Genomic DNA, 17,020 nt, shown 5'->3' on the forward strand with positions numbered 1-17,020 from the left:
ATATTCTGTTGGTTGTGAACTGAATGGTGTGCTTTATCAGAATGGGCAAGCGTTTCAGCCAAGCCCCTTCTACACATGTCTTTGCATAAGTGACACAATTGGATGCACTCCATTACTTGATTCCAAACAAGATGGAAGCCAATGCACAGAATCCACCGATATCAGTAAAAAGAAGGCTGATCTATCAAACTGTGCTCTAGAAAAGGATAATGCTAGGTTAGAGAACAAACTCATACCAGGTAGGATGCAATTTATCAGTGACACTTTCCTTGTTCTTTGTAATGAAATGCTCCCACTGATAGTACATTCTGGTTTATTTTACAATGCTTATTTTATAGCCAGTGGCATTCTCTGAACTTGAAGCATGACAAGTATGCATATAAAGCAAGCCAGGGATCAAGCAACGTTGTGGTGTTACAGCATATTGACTAAAATTGTGCAGACTGCGGTTCAAATATTTATCAGCCTTCTGTAGTAGGATTTCTAACTAAAATTTAATTATTCATGGAAGTTAAAGTTGCAGTGAAAGTTCAATTTGTTTAATTAAAAATGCATTAAAAGGAGCACTATTATGAAAAGGGTTGTGTACAGCAGAAACGTTTTCACCTGGCACTAAAAAAATGCATTAATCAGATTAACTTACCCTTTCCCTGCCCTGGCGAAGGTGACAGACTGCACTAACTCGCTGTAGGGGAGCATCAGCAGCTTGCACAAAGATGCTTCAGCCACATCTCCCCCAGCATCACATAGTTCTTCCCTGTAGCACATGCTGAAAGTGCGCTCCAAACTTGGCGGGAGCTCCTGTCCCACTGACAGATGACATCACTGCAGATCGCGATCAGAGCCTGTAGAGGGGAACTTTGTGTCTCCTCTACAGCCAGTCATGGTGGCAGCTGCTGAGTCACAGAAACTTATGCATTCACCCTATGCAGAGGCCTGACAGGAGCTCACGCAGTGTTTCTGAGAAGCTTCAAGAAGCAGGAAATTTGGGCGCCCCTTAGTGGGGGAAATTTGAGTGCCCCATAGGCACCCATTCAAAATATCAGGAAGTGCATGAAAAATTGGCACTTGTGGCACCCGATAAATAGTGGACACCGGGGCCACTATGAAAAATGGCCCATTTGCGGACTTGGGCCGGGGGTTAGTAAGGTTGGGTGACCGTGGGGAGGGTTTAAAGAGGAACTTCAGGCTAACCAAACATACTGCCATTAAGTTACATTAGTTATGTTAATTAAAATAGATAGGAAATATAATCTCTCACTCACCTTGTTTTCAAAAAACAGGCAAAGGTTTGTGATTTCATAAGAGCAGCCATCTTTTTGGTTGAAAGGAGGTGACAGGGAGCATGAGACACACTTCCAACTGTGCTGTGTCCTGATTAGTGTTGGGCGAACATCTAGATGTTCGGGTTCGGGCCGAACAGGCCGAACATGGCCGCGATGTTCGGGTGTTCGACCCGAACTCCGAACATAATGGAAGTCAATGGGGACCCGATCTTTTGTGCTTTGTAAAGCCTCCTTACATGCTACATACCCCAAATTTACAGGGTATGTGCACCTTGGGAGTGGGTACAAGAGGAAAATTTTTTTTAGCAAAAAGAGCTTATAGTTTTTGAGAAAATCGATTTTAAAGTTTCAAAGGGAAAACTGTCTTTTAAATGCGGGACATGTCTGTTTTCTTTGCACAGGTAACATGCTTTTTGTCGGCATGCAGTCATAAATGTAATACATATAAGAGGTTCCAGGAAAAGGGACCGGTAACGCTAACCCAGCAGCAGCACACGTGATGGAACAGGAGGAGGGTGGCGCAGGAGGAGAAGGCCACGCTTTGAGACACAACAACCCAGGCCTTGCATGAGGACAAGAAGCGTGCGGATAGCAATTTGCATTTTGTCGCCATGCAGTCATAAATGTAATACAGATGAGAGGTTCAATAAACAGGGACCGGAAACGCTAACCCATCACAGATGTTCATTGTTCATGTTACTTGGTTGGGGTCCGGGAGTGTTGCGTAGTCGTTTCCAATCCAGGATTTATTCATTTTAATTTGAGTCAGACGGTCTGCATTTTCTGTGGAGAGGCGGATACGCCGCCGATCTGTGACGATGCCTCCGGCAGCACTGAAACAGCGTTCCGACATAACGCTGGCTGCCGGGCAAGCCAGCACCTCTATTGCGTACATTGCCAGTTTGTGCCAGGTGTCTAGCTTCGATACCCAATAGTTGAAGGGTGCAGATGGATTGTTCAACACAGCTACGCCATCTGACATGTAGTCCTTGACCATCTTCTCCAGGCGATCGGTGTTGGAGGTGGATCTGCACGCTTGCTGTTCTGTGTGCTGCTGCATGGGTGTCAGAAAATTTTCCCACTCCAAGGACACTGCCGATACCATTCCCTTTTGGGCACTAGCTGCGGCTTGTGTTGTTTGCTGCCCTCCTGGTCGTCCTGGGTTTGCGGAAGTCAGTCTGTCGGCGTACAACTGGCTAGAGGAGGGGGAGGATGTCAATCTCCTCTCTAAAGTCTCCACAAGGGCCTGCTGGTATTCTTCCATTTTGACCTGTCTGGCTCTTTCTTCAAGCAGTTTTGGAACATTGTGTTTGTACCGTGGATCCAGAAGGGTATAAACCCAGTAATTGGTGTTGTCCAGAATGCGCACAATGCGTGGGTCGCGTTCAATGCAGTCCTAGGCCGAAGATGTCATAGCCTAGGGTCACAAAACCTGTTTATTTGGGCAATTTCAATGGTGGCGAGTCTGACGTACATAAATCGCAGCAATGGCCGTTAGCAACGTCTGAATCTCACGAAATGTCTCATGCAGGTAGAAGACATATTGTTAGACTTGGATTCCAAAGATGGGGTCCCTACATCTCTGCAAACCAGAGTTACAGGGGTCCAAAATTGGTAAAATCCCCCATAGGATTGCATTGCCTCCCTATTTCACTTTCCAAAATCTCACATCTTTTCAAAGGGCAATGGCTCAGCAGTACCAAATTTTCTAGCATTGTAGGGACCCTTAGGGGGAACATGACTGGTGAGTTTCGGGCCCTTAGGCCGAAGAGGTCATAGCCTAGGGTCACAAAAACCTGTTTATTTAGGCTATTTCAATGGTAGTGATGGTGACGTACATAAATCGCAGCAATGGCCGTTAGCAAAGTCTGAATCTCACGAAATGTCTCATGCAGGTAGAAGACATATTGTTAGACTTGGATTCCAAAGATGGGGTCCCTACATCTCTGCAAACCAGAGTTACAGGGGTCCAAAATTGGTAAAATCCCCCATAGGATTGCATTGCCTCCCTATTTCACTTTCCAAAATCTCACATCTTTTCACAGGGCAATTACTCACCAGTGGCAAATTTTCTAGCATTGTAGGGACCCTTAGGGGGAACATTACTGGTGAGTTTCGGGCCCCTAGGCCAAAGAGGTCATAGCCTAGGGTCACAAAAACCTGTTTATTTGGGCTATTTCAATGGTAGTGATGGTGACGTACATAAATCGCAGCAATGGCCGTTAGCAAAGTCTGAATCTCACGAAATGTCTCATGCAGGTAGAAGACATATTGTTAGACTTGGATTCCAAAGATGGGGTCCCTACATCTCTGCAAACCAGAGTTACAGGGGTCCAAAATTGGTAAAATCCCCCATAGGATTGCATTGCCTCCCTATTTCACTTTCCAAAATCTCACATCTTTTCAAAGGGCAATTACTCAGCAGTGGCAAATTTTCTAGCATTGTAGGGACCCTTAGGGGGATTATGACTGGTGAGTTTTGCCACTGCTGAGCCATTGCCCTTTGAAATGGTGTGAGATTTTGGAACGGTAAATAGGAGGCCCAATGAAATCCTATGGGGGATTTTACCAATTTTGGACCCCTGTAACTCTGGTTTGCAGAGATGTAGGGACCCCATCTTTGGAATCCAAGTCTAACAATATGTCTTTTACCTGCATGAGACATTTCGTGAGATTCAGACTTTGCTAACGGCCATTGCTGCGATTTATGTACGTCACCATCACTACCATTGAAATAGCCTAAATAAACAGGTTTTTGTGACCCTAGGCTATGACCTCTTCGGCCTAAGGGCCCGAAACTCACCAGTCATGTTCCCCCTAAGGGTCCCTACAATGCTAAAAAAATTGGTACTGCTGAGCCATTGCCCTTTGAAAAGATGTGAGATTTTGGAAAGTGAAATAGGGAGCTAATGAAATCCTATGGGGGATTTTACCAATTTTGGACCCCTGTAACTCTGGTTTGCAGAGATGTAGGGACCCCATCTTTGGAATCCAAGTCTAACAATATGTCTTCTACCTGCATGAGACATTTCGTGAGATTCAGACTTTGCTAACGGCCATTGCTGCGATTTATGTACGTCACCATCACTACCATTGAAATAGCCCCAATAAACAGGTTTTTGTGACCCTAGGCTATGACCTCTTTGGCCTAGGGGCCCGAAACTCACCAGTCATGTTCCCCCTAAGGGTCCCTACAATGCTAGAAAATTTGCCACTGCTGAGTAATTGCCCTTTGAAAAGATGTGAGATTTTGGAACTGTAAATAGGAGGCCCAATGAAAGCCTATGGGGGATTTTACCAAATTTGGAGCCCTGTAACTCTGGTTTGCAGAGATGTAGGGAACCCATCTTTGGAGCCCAAGTCTAACAATATGTCTTCTACCTGCATGAGACATTTCGTGAGATTCAGACGTTGCTAACGGCCATTGCTGCGATTTATGTACGTCAGACTCGCCACCATTGAAATTGCCCAATAAACAGGTTTTGTGACCCTAGGCTATGACCTCTTCGGCCTAGGACTGCATTGAACGCGACCCACGCATTGTGCGCATTCTGGACAACACCATTTACTGGGTTTATACCCTTCTGGATCCACGGTACAAACACAATGTTCCAAAACTGCTTGAAGAAAGAGCCAGACAGGTCAAAATGGAAGAATACCAGCAGGCCCTTGTGGAGACTTTAGAGAGGAGATTGACATCCTCCCCCTCCTCTAGCCAGTTGTACGCCGACAGACTGACTTCCGCAAACCCAGGACGACCAGGAGGGCAGCAAACAACACAAGCCGCAGCTAGTGCCCAAAAGGGAATGGTATCGGCAGTGTCCTTGGAGTGGGAAAATTTTCTGACACCCATGCAGCAGCACACAGAACAGCAAGCGTGCAGATCCACCTCCAACACCGATCGCCTGGAGAAGATGGTCAAGGACTACATGTCAGATGGCGTAGCTGTGTTGAACAATCCATCTGCACCCTTCAACTATTGGGTATCGAAGCTAGACACCTGGCACAAACTGGCAATGTACGCAATAGAGGTGCTGGCTTGCCCGGCAGCCAGCGTTATGTCGGAACGCTGTTTCAGTGCTGCCGGAGGCATCGTCACAGATCGGCGGCGTATCCGCCTCTCCACAGAAAATGCAGACCGTCTGACTCAAATTAAAATGAATAAATCCTGGATTGGAAACGACTACGCAACACTCCCGGACCCCAACCAAGTAACATGAACAATGAACATCTGTGATGGGTTAGCGTTTCCGGTCCCTGTTTATTGAACCTCTCATCTGTATTACATTTATGACTGCATGGCGACAAAATGCAAATTGCTATCCGCACGCTTCTTGTCCTCATGCAAGGCCTGGGTTGTTGTGTCTCAAAGCGTGGCCTTCTCCTCCTGCGCCACCCTCCTCTTGTTCCATCACGTGTGCTGCTGCTGGGTTAGCGTTACCGGTCCCTTTTCGTGGAACCTCTTATATGTATTACATTTATGACTGCATGCCGACAAAAAGCATGTTACCTGTGCAAAGAAAACAGACATTTCCCGCATTTAAAAGACAGTTTTCCCTTTGAAACTTTAAAATCGATTTTCTCAAAAACTATAAGCTCTTTTTGCTAATTTTTTTTTTCCTCTTGTACCCACTCCCAAGGTGCACATACCCTGTAAATTTGGGGTATGTAGCATGTAAGGAGGCTTTACAAAGCACGAAAGTTCGGGTCCCCATTGACTTCCATTATGTTCGGAGTTCGGCCATGTTCGGCCCGAACCCGAACATCTAGATGTTCGCCCAACACTACACGTGACCCGTTCGGCCAATCACAGCGCTAGCCGAACGTTCGGGTAACGTTCGGCCATGCGCTCTTAGTTCGGCCATATGGCCGAACAGTTTGGCCGAACACCATTAGGTGTTCGGCCGAACCCGAACATCACCCGAACATCACCCGAACATCACCCGAACAGGGTGATGTTCTGCAGAACCCGAACAGTGGCGAACACTGTTCGCCCAACACTAGTCCTGATCACCCCTCCCAGTTGCTAGGCAATGTGAATAAACCATAGGAAATCCCATCATACTTTGCACAGCATCAGGGGAAAAAAGCCCTGGCAGTTTTCTTTGATGGGGCGGAGCTTAGATAAAAATGAGACTTCTGTAAGAAAAACAAAGTTCTGATGCTGTGAAACTGTTAAAGAAACACCAAGCCTTTTCAGTTCTGCTGAGTAGATTTTTAGTCTGGAGGTTCACTTAAGGCTAGGCTTGAGGGGAGGGGGTTGAGACTAGGTGTCCGGGGGTGGGGGGTATCGTATAAAGTTAGGCATGTGGGGGTGAGATTTAGGGTTAGGCATCAGCAGGGGGTGGTTAAGGTAAGGTATTGGCAGAGAGAGGGTTCAGTCTGAAAATAGGGTTAGATTTAGTTGTAGTAAAATATTGGCATTATTTACAGCAGCTCTGTGGTCAAATTGCTGAGGTTCCCCTACAGCGTTAGTGCAGTCAGTCACTGATGCCAGAGCAGGACATGTCTGTGATGGCGAGGGTTCACTACTGTTTCACTTCACTTGCAAGTTTTGATTTTATACTGCAAAAAGTGTCTTTGCAATAAAATTGTGCTTTTAAAAATGAATCACCCAGAGAAGCATCCAGATCTGTAGGATGGAATTAATTCATTATCAGTCTGCATTAGGCCTGGACCCACTAGAAAGTGCAAAGCGCTATCGCAATTGCTAGCGATTTGTAATAGCGTTTTGCAAGCAATTTCCCTGCTCCTATACAGTTCATTAGAATGGAAACGCTCCCAAAACGCTTCATGTCCTGCGATTACGATTTCCTTTATTGCAATCGCTCTAGTGGAATCTGTCCCATCCATTTACATTGGCAGAGCGTTTAGGGAAATCCCTAAACGCTCAAAAAACGTTCTAGTGGGTTCCAGGCCTTACGGATTTAGGCACCATGTACAAAGTGCATTTTTATAGAAAGAATAGCGACGGACAGAAAGGAAGGAAAGAAATTTGAACTGTTTAATGTTAAGCATGGCAAGTGCTTCTCTTCACTAACCCTTTTGCTACTACCAGTATAATGCTCACACAATTGTTTCTGTCACTAAATGTGTAGATTTGGTGCTTTCCATTTATTCAAGGGCTTGGACAACAATCTTGTGTCACGTGCCCATCATACAGGAGATCATCTTCCGTAATCTGTATGCTATTTTATAGTAAAGGGAAATAGACAACTTTGTTATTTCTAAAATACTTTCAGGGTCGGTTCTACTTAGAATGGGTCACCCAGGACAAAAATTAACCTGGGGCAATCCTGACAGAAATCCCCCTAGTCACACTCCCCACCCTAAAGCAGCATTAATGACCCCTTTATTTCCCTGTCACCAACGCCCCCCCCCCCCCCCAATATTATTGTGGCCCCCTGCAGAGTCTTCAGCAGAGTAATGACTCATTTGTTCCAGCCGGCAAACTCCTCCATTTTTCCGCGGCTGTGTGTACTCCTATCTTTATTCTTGCAGGGGTGCCTCTCCTCCGTGTCCCTGTGCAGTTTATCACGTTATGGGGGAGCACACCAGCCAGGACAGGTGATTCGCTATACTTGCGACTTTGCAGCGGCCCCAGGGACCACAGTCCCATAGGGGGAAGACCTGGGGGTGGGGGGGGAGCAGCCAGCTTGGGGTCCTGGGTTGCCTGTATGCTAGCGCCAGCACTGAATATTCCAAATATATTTTTATAATTAAGAGACCAAACATGTCAGGGAAGAGACAAAAATATCTGTTGAAATGTATGCCCCTTCCATGATAGAGACATGAGTATGGAAACAAAGCACCAAGAAAAAGGGTGAATAAATGAATCTAAATGAGAGTAGCAGTAGCAGAACACATGCAGTTGCAAATCCTTAACCTGGAAGAGTTATATATGCCAATGAACCTGCATATTTTGAAACAACTGCATAGTCCATATTTTACAGGTAAGCCTTAGCTTATATAATGCTGCATGTCAGAAAACAGGTGGGCAGGATGCCGAGCTTTGCGAGTGTGAAAGAAGTAAACATATACACAGCCAACTGCTCTTATTGCACAGAGCAGTCTTAGAAATCCGTTTTTTTCCCCCCAAAAACAAAAATAAATTGGAGTAAAAGAAGCTCTATATTTAATCATTAGAAATAGTAGTGTATTGTGGGTAGGGGTCAGACTAGACAAGTTCAAATATGTTATCTTTCAGTGCAGATTCGTAGTAGATTGCATTCAATATAATTCAATGGGCTCGTTCACATCGAATGTCAATTGTTGCATTGGAAAAAGAAGTACTAGCCTATTACACCTTTTCGGCCACTGTGCTAGGTTTCTTTATTTTTTTTGCATATGGACGTGCTAACATCTTAAAAAACAGGTTTTAAAATACATGCGCTTTCTTAACATATGCAAGTTGAGTCCTTCCTTGAAATAACAGAGTGAATGTGTTCATTTATTTCTGGTGTGTAATGCTGGGAATACACGGCTCGATTCTGAGCCATTAGGATGGTTTGATAGATAATTTCCGACATGTCCGATCACCGTTCAATCATTTTGCCACTCGATTCATCATTGAAGTGAATTGAAAAAAAGATAAGAAAAACAAGCGGAAGATAAGAGAATCTAGTGGGCAAAACAATCGGGCGCAGAATCGAGCACCAGAATCGACCCATGTATTCCCAGCATTAGAACAGCTCTAACACAAAATCAGAAGAGAATATTTGTAATAAGTAATGGCTCTCTCTCTCTTTGGTTTAATGAATGTTATTTCATGCATCTTTCTCAATAAATATTATACAAACTATTAAACTGATAACTTTTAGCACTCCGCATTGTCTAATGCTTTGGCATTTGTCAGCATTGCTTTGTGTAATAGCAAAAAGATAACAATTTATTCTATATTAACAGCATTCCATGCTTTTATGTATTACAGATGCTTTCTGGGCTTCTAACCTGCTTCCTGCTCTGACAGCTTAACCAATGTCCACCTTTCAGGTACAAAATTGGTTAGATTCATTTAGATAATAGTTCTCGGCTGGGCAAGGTCAGTGTCTTCATCATGCTTTACAGAGAGAGTAGACACAGTGCTTGTCACATCTAATGAAGTGTAACTGTACACCCACATTGCAGCCTCTTAATACGCATTTCTTTGCACTGCTATAATAAAAAACCTCTTCCTGGCGCTTCACTTTAACCTTCCTGCTTTATGTTCCAATCTTCATTATCCCTAAATGTAAGGCTAATTTCACACTGGGGCGTTGTGCTGTACATCCTGCGCTGTACATCCTGTAAAAAAAACTATTGCAATGCAACAGAGGGGAAAAGTCACACTGTGTGATAAAGGTGCGGTGTGACACACACACAGTGAAGCTTTACAGTATATAAAAAGTATGCTTCGCTGCAACTGAACATGCACACTTTTTCCAGTACTACACAGCACATCACTCTGCATTTCTAACACACCAATGTGAATGTGCCATTAAAATATGTCGTTGTGTTTGCAATGCGATTATATTGTCTGACGCAATACAACGGCCCAGTATGAAATTACCCTAATTTTCTCCTTGATCAATAACCCCCACCTGAAGCCAATCCCCAGCTCCCCCGTTAAAGCAAAACTGTAAAAAAAAAAAAGAAAGAGAAGTAAATACCGCAGCAGAAGGAAGCCTCTGGATGTGCAGGTGTTGTACTTGCACATGTGCTGTGCTTGTATATGTATGGGAACAGGAAACGTATTACTGCGCAGGAATGGTGGCGTCCAGAATGGTCCAGGAAGCCTCAGGATTACCCAGAGGCTTCCCTCTACTGTCTGTTTTTGTTTTCATTACAGGTTTACTTTAAAATTAACCCCTGGTCCAATATGTGTTAAGTTATACCCAATTAACCACAGTTTGTGGTCATATTTATTATCTGTAACCTGCTAGAAGTCTTTTTGGCTTTTCTTAATCAGACACTTTTAAGGTCATTTCACACTGCACGTCATTCATACATGTCAATGCTCTGCCTATGGGGTCATTTACATCTACGGTGTAGCAGACAGCATTATTTTAACTCGGTGCATGCAGGCTTTCCATTAAAGTTTATGTCCAGTCTCCATTGAAGTTCACACACATTATAACGTGTGCAAAATGCAATGCGTACAGTGTGAATCCAGCCTAAATGAATACAGTTTGACTGTATTGTACATATTGACTGACTGTAGTTTGCTTCCTTGTCCGTGTATTAACTGCAGTCTGGCTCCTGTCTAGTTGCTAAAAGGCTTCTTGTGTTGCTTGCAGTCTTTGCTTTCAACATTCAAATGTATTATTTGATCATTATGGAAGCATCTATACCAGGGGTAGGGAACCTTTTTGGCCGAGAGAGCCATAAACACGACATATTTTAAAATGAAATTCTGTGAGAGCCATACAATATGTTTAAAACTAAATACAAGGTAATGTGTACATTTTATGCAAAACAAACACTTTTTAAAGTACAATAAGTGTCTGCATTCTTTAATAACGTTGTTATGCAGTTGCTAATGGTTAGCAACTGCATAACATTATTAAAAAGAATTCAGATACTTATTGTTTACCATTAGCACCTGATAAATAAAGTACTTCTTACCCTGAATTAATGGGACTTCTGGAGCTGCATGGTTTTGCTGATGGCTTTGTAGTCTGGTTGATACGTGGTGAGGCAGAGCTTCATGCAGGCGTTGAGACTTCCATCTGTTAAACGTGATCGTAGGTTAGACTTAATGTGCTTTAGATGTGAGAAAGACTGCTCACATGCATATGTAGAGCCAAACATCGTCAGTACAGCAATACTCACACGCTGCAGTGTGTGGTATGTGATGGGAAGAGCGTTCCAAGTTTTAAGAATCAGGTGGTCTGCGTGTTCAAGTTTTCTCATTTCTGCCCACTTGTGTTTGCTCGCCAACTCTGCTTGCTGGCATGCAAGTCTTTCCAAATCTTCGTTCAATGTCTTGAACTTATTCACCCACACGTCTGAGGCCTTCAAGTCAGCAGCTTGTAGCTCAAAATCTCTGACAGAGACGCCGGGGATGTAACTAAGGTCAGTGCTGTCCACTGCACACTCAAGTGGATGGGTGATAAACTTAAAAAGACGAGTGCGCTCACGAAATTCTCCAAAGCGCGCTTTGAATGACTGCAGGAGATTAGATGTGAAGCCTGCTAGCTGCTTGGCGTTTTCCCCACAAGTGCAATCTCATTGGCAGACAATTTCCCCACAAATGCAATCTCATTGGCAGACAATTTCCCCACAAATGCAATCTCATTGGCAGACAATTTCCCCACAAGTGCAATCTCATTGGCAGACTATTTCCCCACAAGTGCAATCTCATTGGCAGACGTTTTCCCCACAAGTGCAATCTCATTGGCAGACGTTTTCCCCACAAGTGCAATCTCATTGGCAGACAATTTCCCCACAAGTGCAATCTCATTGGCAGACAATTTCCCCACAAATGCAATCTCATTGGCAGACAATTTCCCCACAAATGCAATCTCATTGGCAGACGATTTCCCCACAAGTGCAATCTCATTGGCAGACGATTTCCCCACAAATGCAATCTCATTGGCAGACGATTTCCCCACAAGTGCAATCTCATTGGCAGACGATTTCCTCACAAGTGCAATCTCATTGGCAGACGATTTCCCCACAAATGCAATCTCATTGGCAGACGATTTCCCCACAAGTGCAATCTCATTGGCAGACGATTTCCTCACAAGTGCAATCTCATTGGCAGACAATTTCCCCACAAATGCAATCTCATTGGCAGACGATTTCCCCACAAGTGCAATCTCATTGGCAGACGATTTCCCCACAAGTGCAATCTCATTGGCAGACGATTTCCCCACAAATGCAATCTCATTGGCAGACAATTTCCCCACAAGTGCAATCTCATTGGCAGATGATTTCCCCACAAGTGCAATCTCATTGACAGACAATTTCCCCACAAATGCAATCTCATTGGCAAACTATTTCCCCACAAATGCAATTTCATTGGCAGATGCAATCTCATTGGCAGACGATTTCCCCACAAATGCAATCTCATTGGCAGACAATTTCCCCACAAGTGCAATCTCATTGGCAGACGATTTCCCCACAAGTACAATCTCATTAGCAGACAATTTCCCCACAAGTGCAATCTCATTGGCAGACGATTTCCCCACAAATGCAATCTCATTGGCAGACGCTTTCCCCACAAATGCAATCTCAATTGGCAGACTATTTCCCCACAAATGCAATCTCATTGGCAGACAATTTCCCTACAAATGCAATCTCATTGGCAGACGATTTCCCCACAAATGCCTATCCTATCTCATTGGCAGACGATTTCCCCACAAATGAATTTACCAGACTGGAGTGACCTCCTGGACCTGTCCTGGAGTGACTGCGGCGGCTCCTGCGGCGGCGGCGACGGCTGCTGCTGGCTTGTGCGCTCCGGAGCAGTACCTATGGGTGCGGCTGCCTCCGGGTCGCACGTCGTGGGGTCGGCTCCTCCCCCCGCCAAGCTGCCTCAGTTCCCGCCGGCTGCGCCGATGTGTCACACGTAACGTGTGACATCACACAGGCAGCGCCAGCATCAGCGCAATTACAAACACCCGGCATGGAGGAGGGGGGCGGGGCGGCGGCGCAGATTACCGGCATGGAGGAGGGGGGCGGGGCGGCGGCGCAGATTACAGCGGGGCAGATTACTAAACACAGGCTCTCTGGCCGCTCTGTCACCCGTCTTTTAGCGAGCCAGAGAGCCATACGCAGGCATGAAAAGAGCCATATATGGCTCGCGAGCCATAGGTTCCCGACCCCTGATCTATACTGTACATCATAAGTTTCAGCTCACTGCCTTGGAACCAGCTTGCAGTATGAACCAGGGTGTAACGATTGGTGTCAGCAACACAGATTTCTCTGATTATTGGTGATATGCAGTATCACCAATAATACAGATGTTATACCTGATTATGTGGTGATCTGCAGAATCACCAATAATACTAGTAGAACTAGACACAGGACACCCAATGTAGTATAGTGTTTGGTGCAACAATACTCGGAGGAGTTATCTCCCGAGAAGGGGGAGATACAGACACTACTGCAGCCAAGGATTCCCTGACGGGCAGGGAATCAGACTGTACTGCAGCCAGTGGACACCTGAGGGGAAGGGACCACTGTTTGGAAGATATGGTGAAGATTGGTCTGCAGTTATAGATTCCTTGATGAACAAGGAATCAGACTGTACTGCAGCCAAGGATTCCCTGAGAGGCAGGGAATCAGACTGTACTGCAGCCAGTGGACCTAGAGAGTTATGGATCCACTGACTGTGCTGCCTGATGGCCTCCAGAGGGGCTGATGACCATAGAACTGAGATGGCAGCAAGTAACCACCTGAAGAGCAGGTGTCACAGGTGTACAGTGAGGCTGCTCACCCAAGAGCTAGGTGACAGCCAGGAAGGTCGGGCAAGCCAGGTCAGCAACACACGGACAGATAAAGTACAGAAGCGGAAGACTGATTCGGTATCCAGGTACAGGCTAATGTCAGCAACAGATAATCAGATGGGCAGAGGTACCGAATCAGAGGACAGGAGAATGGTCAGGAAAGCCAAAGGTCATAACAGGTAACGACAGTGTGTCACAGTCCTAGACTTAGGTGTGAGGTCCTTGGTCTCAACACCCTGGAACTAGTCTAACACATAAACAGTAACAGAGCAGTGATCTCCTAGTCTTGGGTGTGAGGTCCTTGGTCACAACACCCTGGAACTAGTCTAACACATAAACAGTAACAGAGCAATATTACTTTAAGTTATCAATGGAATCTGACTCAGTGTGAATTCCCAGCTCCGGCTGGTTCTAACACACTGTGGGATCTGACTCTGGTCTGAGCGCTAACACGTAACTGTTCGCAACAGCAGACAGCTTGCAAGTGACAGGCAAGCCCTATATATACTAACAGCGCTCCACAGCGCAGCCCCAGTCACCCAGCCAATCCAGAGCATAGTTGGAGTCAGCTGATCGGCCTGATCAGCTGACTCCCCTTCTAGCAGAATAAAGGTCCTGCCGCCTGGCGCGCGCGCGTAGCTCTCCATCTGTGTGAACTAGACAGACCAGACAAGGCAACATCACGCTGCTGCGCAGCAGCAGCCACTGGCTGTAACGCGGAGACAGCCGCCATGCCGCTTGCCTCTGCGGCGGCATCTCCGCTATTCATTACACAGGGACTGTTTCATCACCGAGAATTTTTTTTTTTGTGGCAGATTCTTTTTAACTTATACTTGCTAGGTCTTTGAACATGATAAAAATGAGAATACTTCCAACACATGGATGCTTTGTCATGGCACCTGTAATATTTCTCTGATTCTCTTTTTTGTGCAACTCAGAATACTTGTCATGCAAGAGGATCTTGACATCTCCAATTTAGAGTTAAGCCCAACCATCAGCTTTTTAACAGTCTTAAAGTGAACCTGAACTGAGTAAAATTATTTAAAATAAACACATAATACACCTGCAAATAAATATTACATACCTACCTCGCCATCAGTTCCTCTCAGTAGCTCACCATTTTTTTTAACAGCTAAGGAGAAAAAGTTAATTGGGTAAGGGCCATTGGGGTTGATTCACTAAAGAACATTAATCTTAAAGTGTGCAGATAGCGCACGTTAAGATTACCAGCATTTACGCAATTTACGTATCAACTTATGCAAATTACGTAACATGCTATATACATGCACAACTTACATTGCATGCTACGCAAGCATCGTAAGTTGTACACGTAAATAGCGCGTTACATAATTTGCGTAAGTCGCTACATAAATTGTGTACGTGCCAGTAACCTTAACGTGCACTATCTGCACGTTAAGATTGATGTTCTTTCGTGAAACAACCCCATTAAGTGAAATGTCTCTTTCTGTCTTTGCTTTACCTGGAGTTCCCATGACAGCTGGCAAAGATCTTGATTTGTCCTCAAGAAGAAATCTCCCTTCTGGAAATAAAGCAGGAGTAGAGTATTGTACTTTGTTAACTATCAGTTGAGGCAAAATGTTCATAAGCAGCATTATATAACTTATTAACAATGTTTAAATATACTGACATGTTAACATATACCGGTAATATCTTCTAGTGTACAAGATTCTACCACTTGTTTGGAAAAAGAAATGCCTTGTTCAGGCAACACAGTGGAGTCCATGTTCCAAGACCTGTGGCATGGGGATGTCTATCAGAGTTACCAATGAAAACAACAAATGTGAAATGAGAAAGGATAGAAGACTATGCTATCTTCGACCATGCAATAGCACTCTGCTCAGCACAGTAAAGGTGTGTTTCTTTTTTTCATTTTACTTACTATAATTATCTTGTTAATTATTTTTATTTGGTCAGTAAAGTAACGCTATGAAAATTTAATGAGATATTAGTCAGATCAAACAAACTGGAGCCAGTAACAAGTATCAGCTAGACAGAGATCAGAGAATGAAGGTGCATACGCATGCACAAGTGTCACCCATCAGGATCGAGGGAAACAAACACTGCACGACTCGTATACCAGAGTATCATGCCCTGCTGTTACGGAGGAGGGCCGGCAATGTGGCCCACAATGGAGTGGCTCCCAAGAGGCAGGGGAACAATAATTTGGGGATTGGATCATCAAATAAGGTCAAGTTACACTTGTACATACACTAGGTTCTCAGCCAGGTTCCATCTAGCATACAGTTGTGTTCAAAATTATTCAACCCCCACTGAAATTGAGTGTTTTGGCCAGTTTGACATTGATTTTGATCATTTCAGTCATCTTGTTTACAATTAAATCAAAGAGGCACTTGTAAGCAGACAAATATAACAACATTTATAATGAAATAACCACAAATGTCTTTTCTGTGCTCACATCATTATCAGTTTTATTCAACCCCCAAGTGACATTCATTCTTAACCTCCTTAGCGGTAACCCCGTGCTGGACACGGGGTAAGCCGCCGGAGGGTGCCGCTCAGGCCCTGCTGGGCCGATTTACATAATTTTTTTTTTTTGCTGGACGCAGCTAGCACTTTGCTAGCCGTGCCAGCACACTGATCGCCGCCGGCCCGCGCCCGATCGCCGCTATCTGTTGGGGCGCGCGGCACCCCCCAGACCCCGTGCGCTGCCTGGCCAATCAGTGCCAGGCAGCGCCGAGGGGTGGATCGGGACTCCCAATGACGTCCCGACGTCGCTGACGTCATCCCGCCCCGTCGCCATGGCGACGGGGGAAGCCCTCCAGGAAATCCCGTTCTTTGAACCGGATTTCCTGATTGGAGATCGCCGAAGGCGATCGAAGCGGGCGGGGGGATGCCGCTGAGCAGCGGCTATCATGTAGCGAGCCCAGGGCTTTAAAAAAATAAATAAAAAAAAACTGCTGCGCTGCCCCCTGGCGGAATTTTTCATACCGCCAGGGGGGTTAAGGGGCCCATACACCTAACGATTTTCCTGCCGATATACAGCAGATTCGATCCCTGTGATAGAATCTGCTGTAAAATCGTTGCGCAAACGCTGACAGAACGATCAATTTCCGTCCGAAATCAATTGTTCCTGTCGATCCGTCCGTGCGGAAGATTTTGCTCGATCGTAGTCGATCAGATCAGATTCGATCAGAGAGGGATCTATCTGTTGGTCAATCTGATGGCAAATCGACCAGTGTATGGCTACCTTTAGTACTTAGTACAACATCCTTTTCCAGTTATAACAGCTTTTAAACGTGAAGCATAGCTTTACACAAGTGT

At 45.1% G+C, this 17,020-nt stretch overlaps 1 protein-coding gene across 1 annotated transcript in view; it reads left to right on the plus strand.

Moving 5' to 3' along the window:
* The window catches only part of CCN6 (cellular communication network factor 6), a 56,796-nt gene that overhangs the window by 36,758 nt on the left and 3,018 nt on the right, over nucleotides 1-17,020 (plus strand). The window contains exon 5 of the mRNA XM_068279459.1: nucleotides 15,396-15,589. Within this exon, the coding sequence (XP_068135560.1) occupies nucleotides 15,396-15,589 (194 nt within the window). The remainder of the gene's footprint in view (nucleotides 1-15,395; nucleotides 15,590-17,020) is intronic.

Source organism: Hyperolius riggenbachi, chromosome 4 (assembly GCF_040937935.1).
Source record: "Hyperolius riggenbachi isolate aHypRig1 chromosome 4, aHypRig1.pri, whole genome shotgun sequence".
NCBI classification, from domain to species: domain Eukaryota; kingdom Metazoa; phylum Chordata; class Amphibia; order Anura; family Hyperoliidae; genus Hyperolius; species Hyperolius riggenbachi.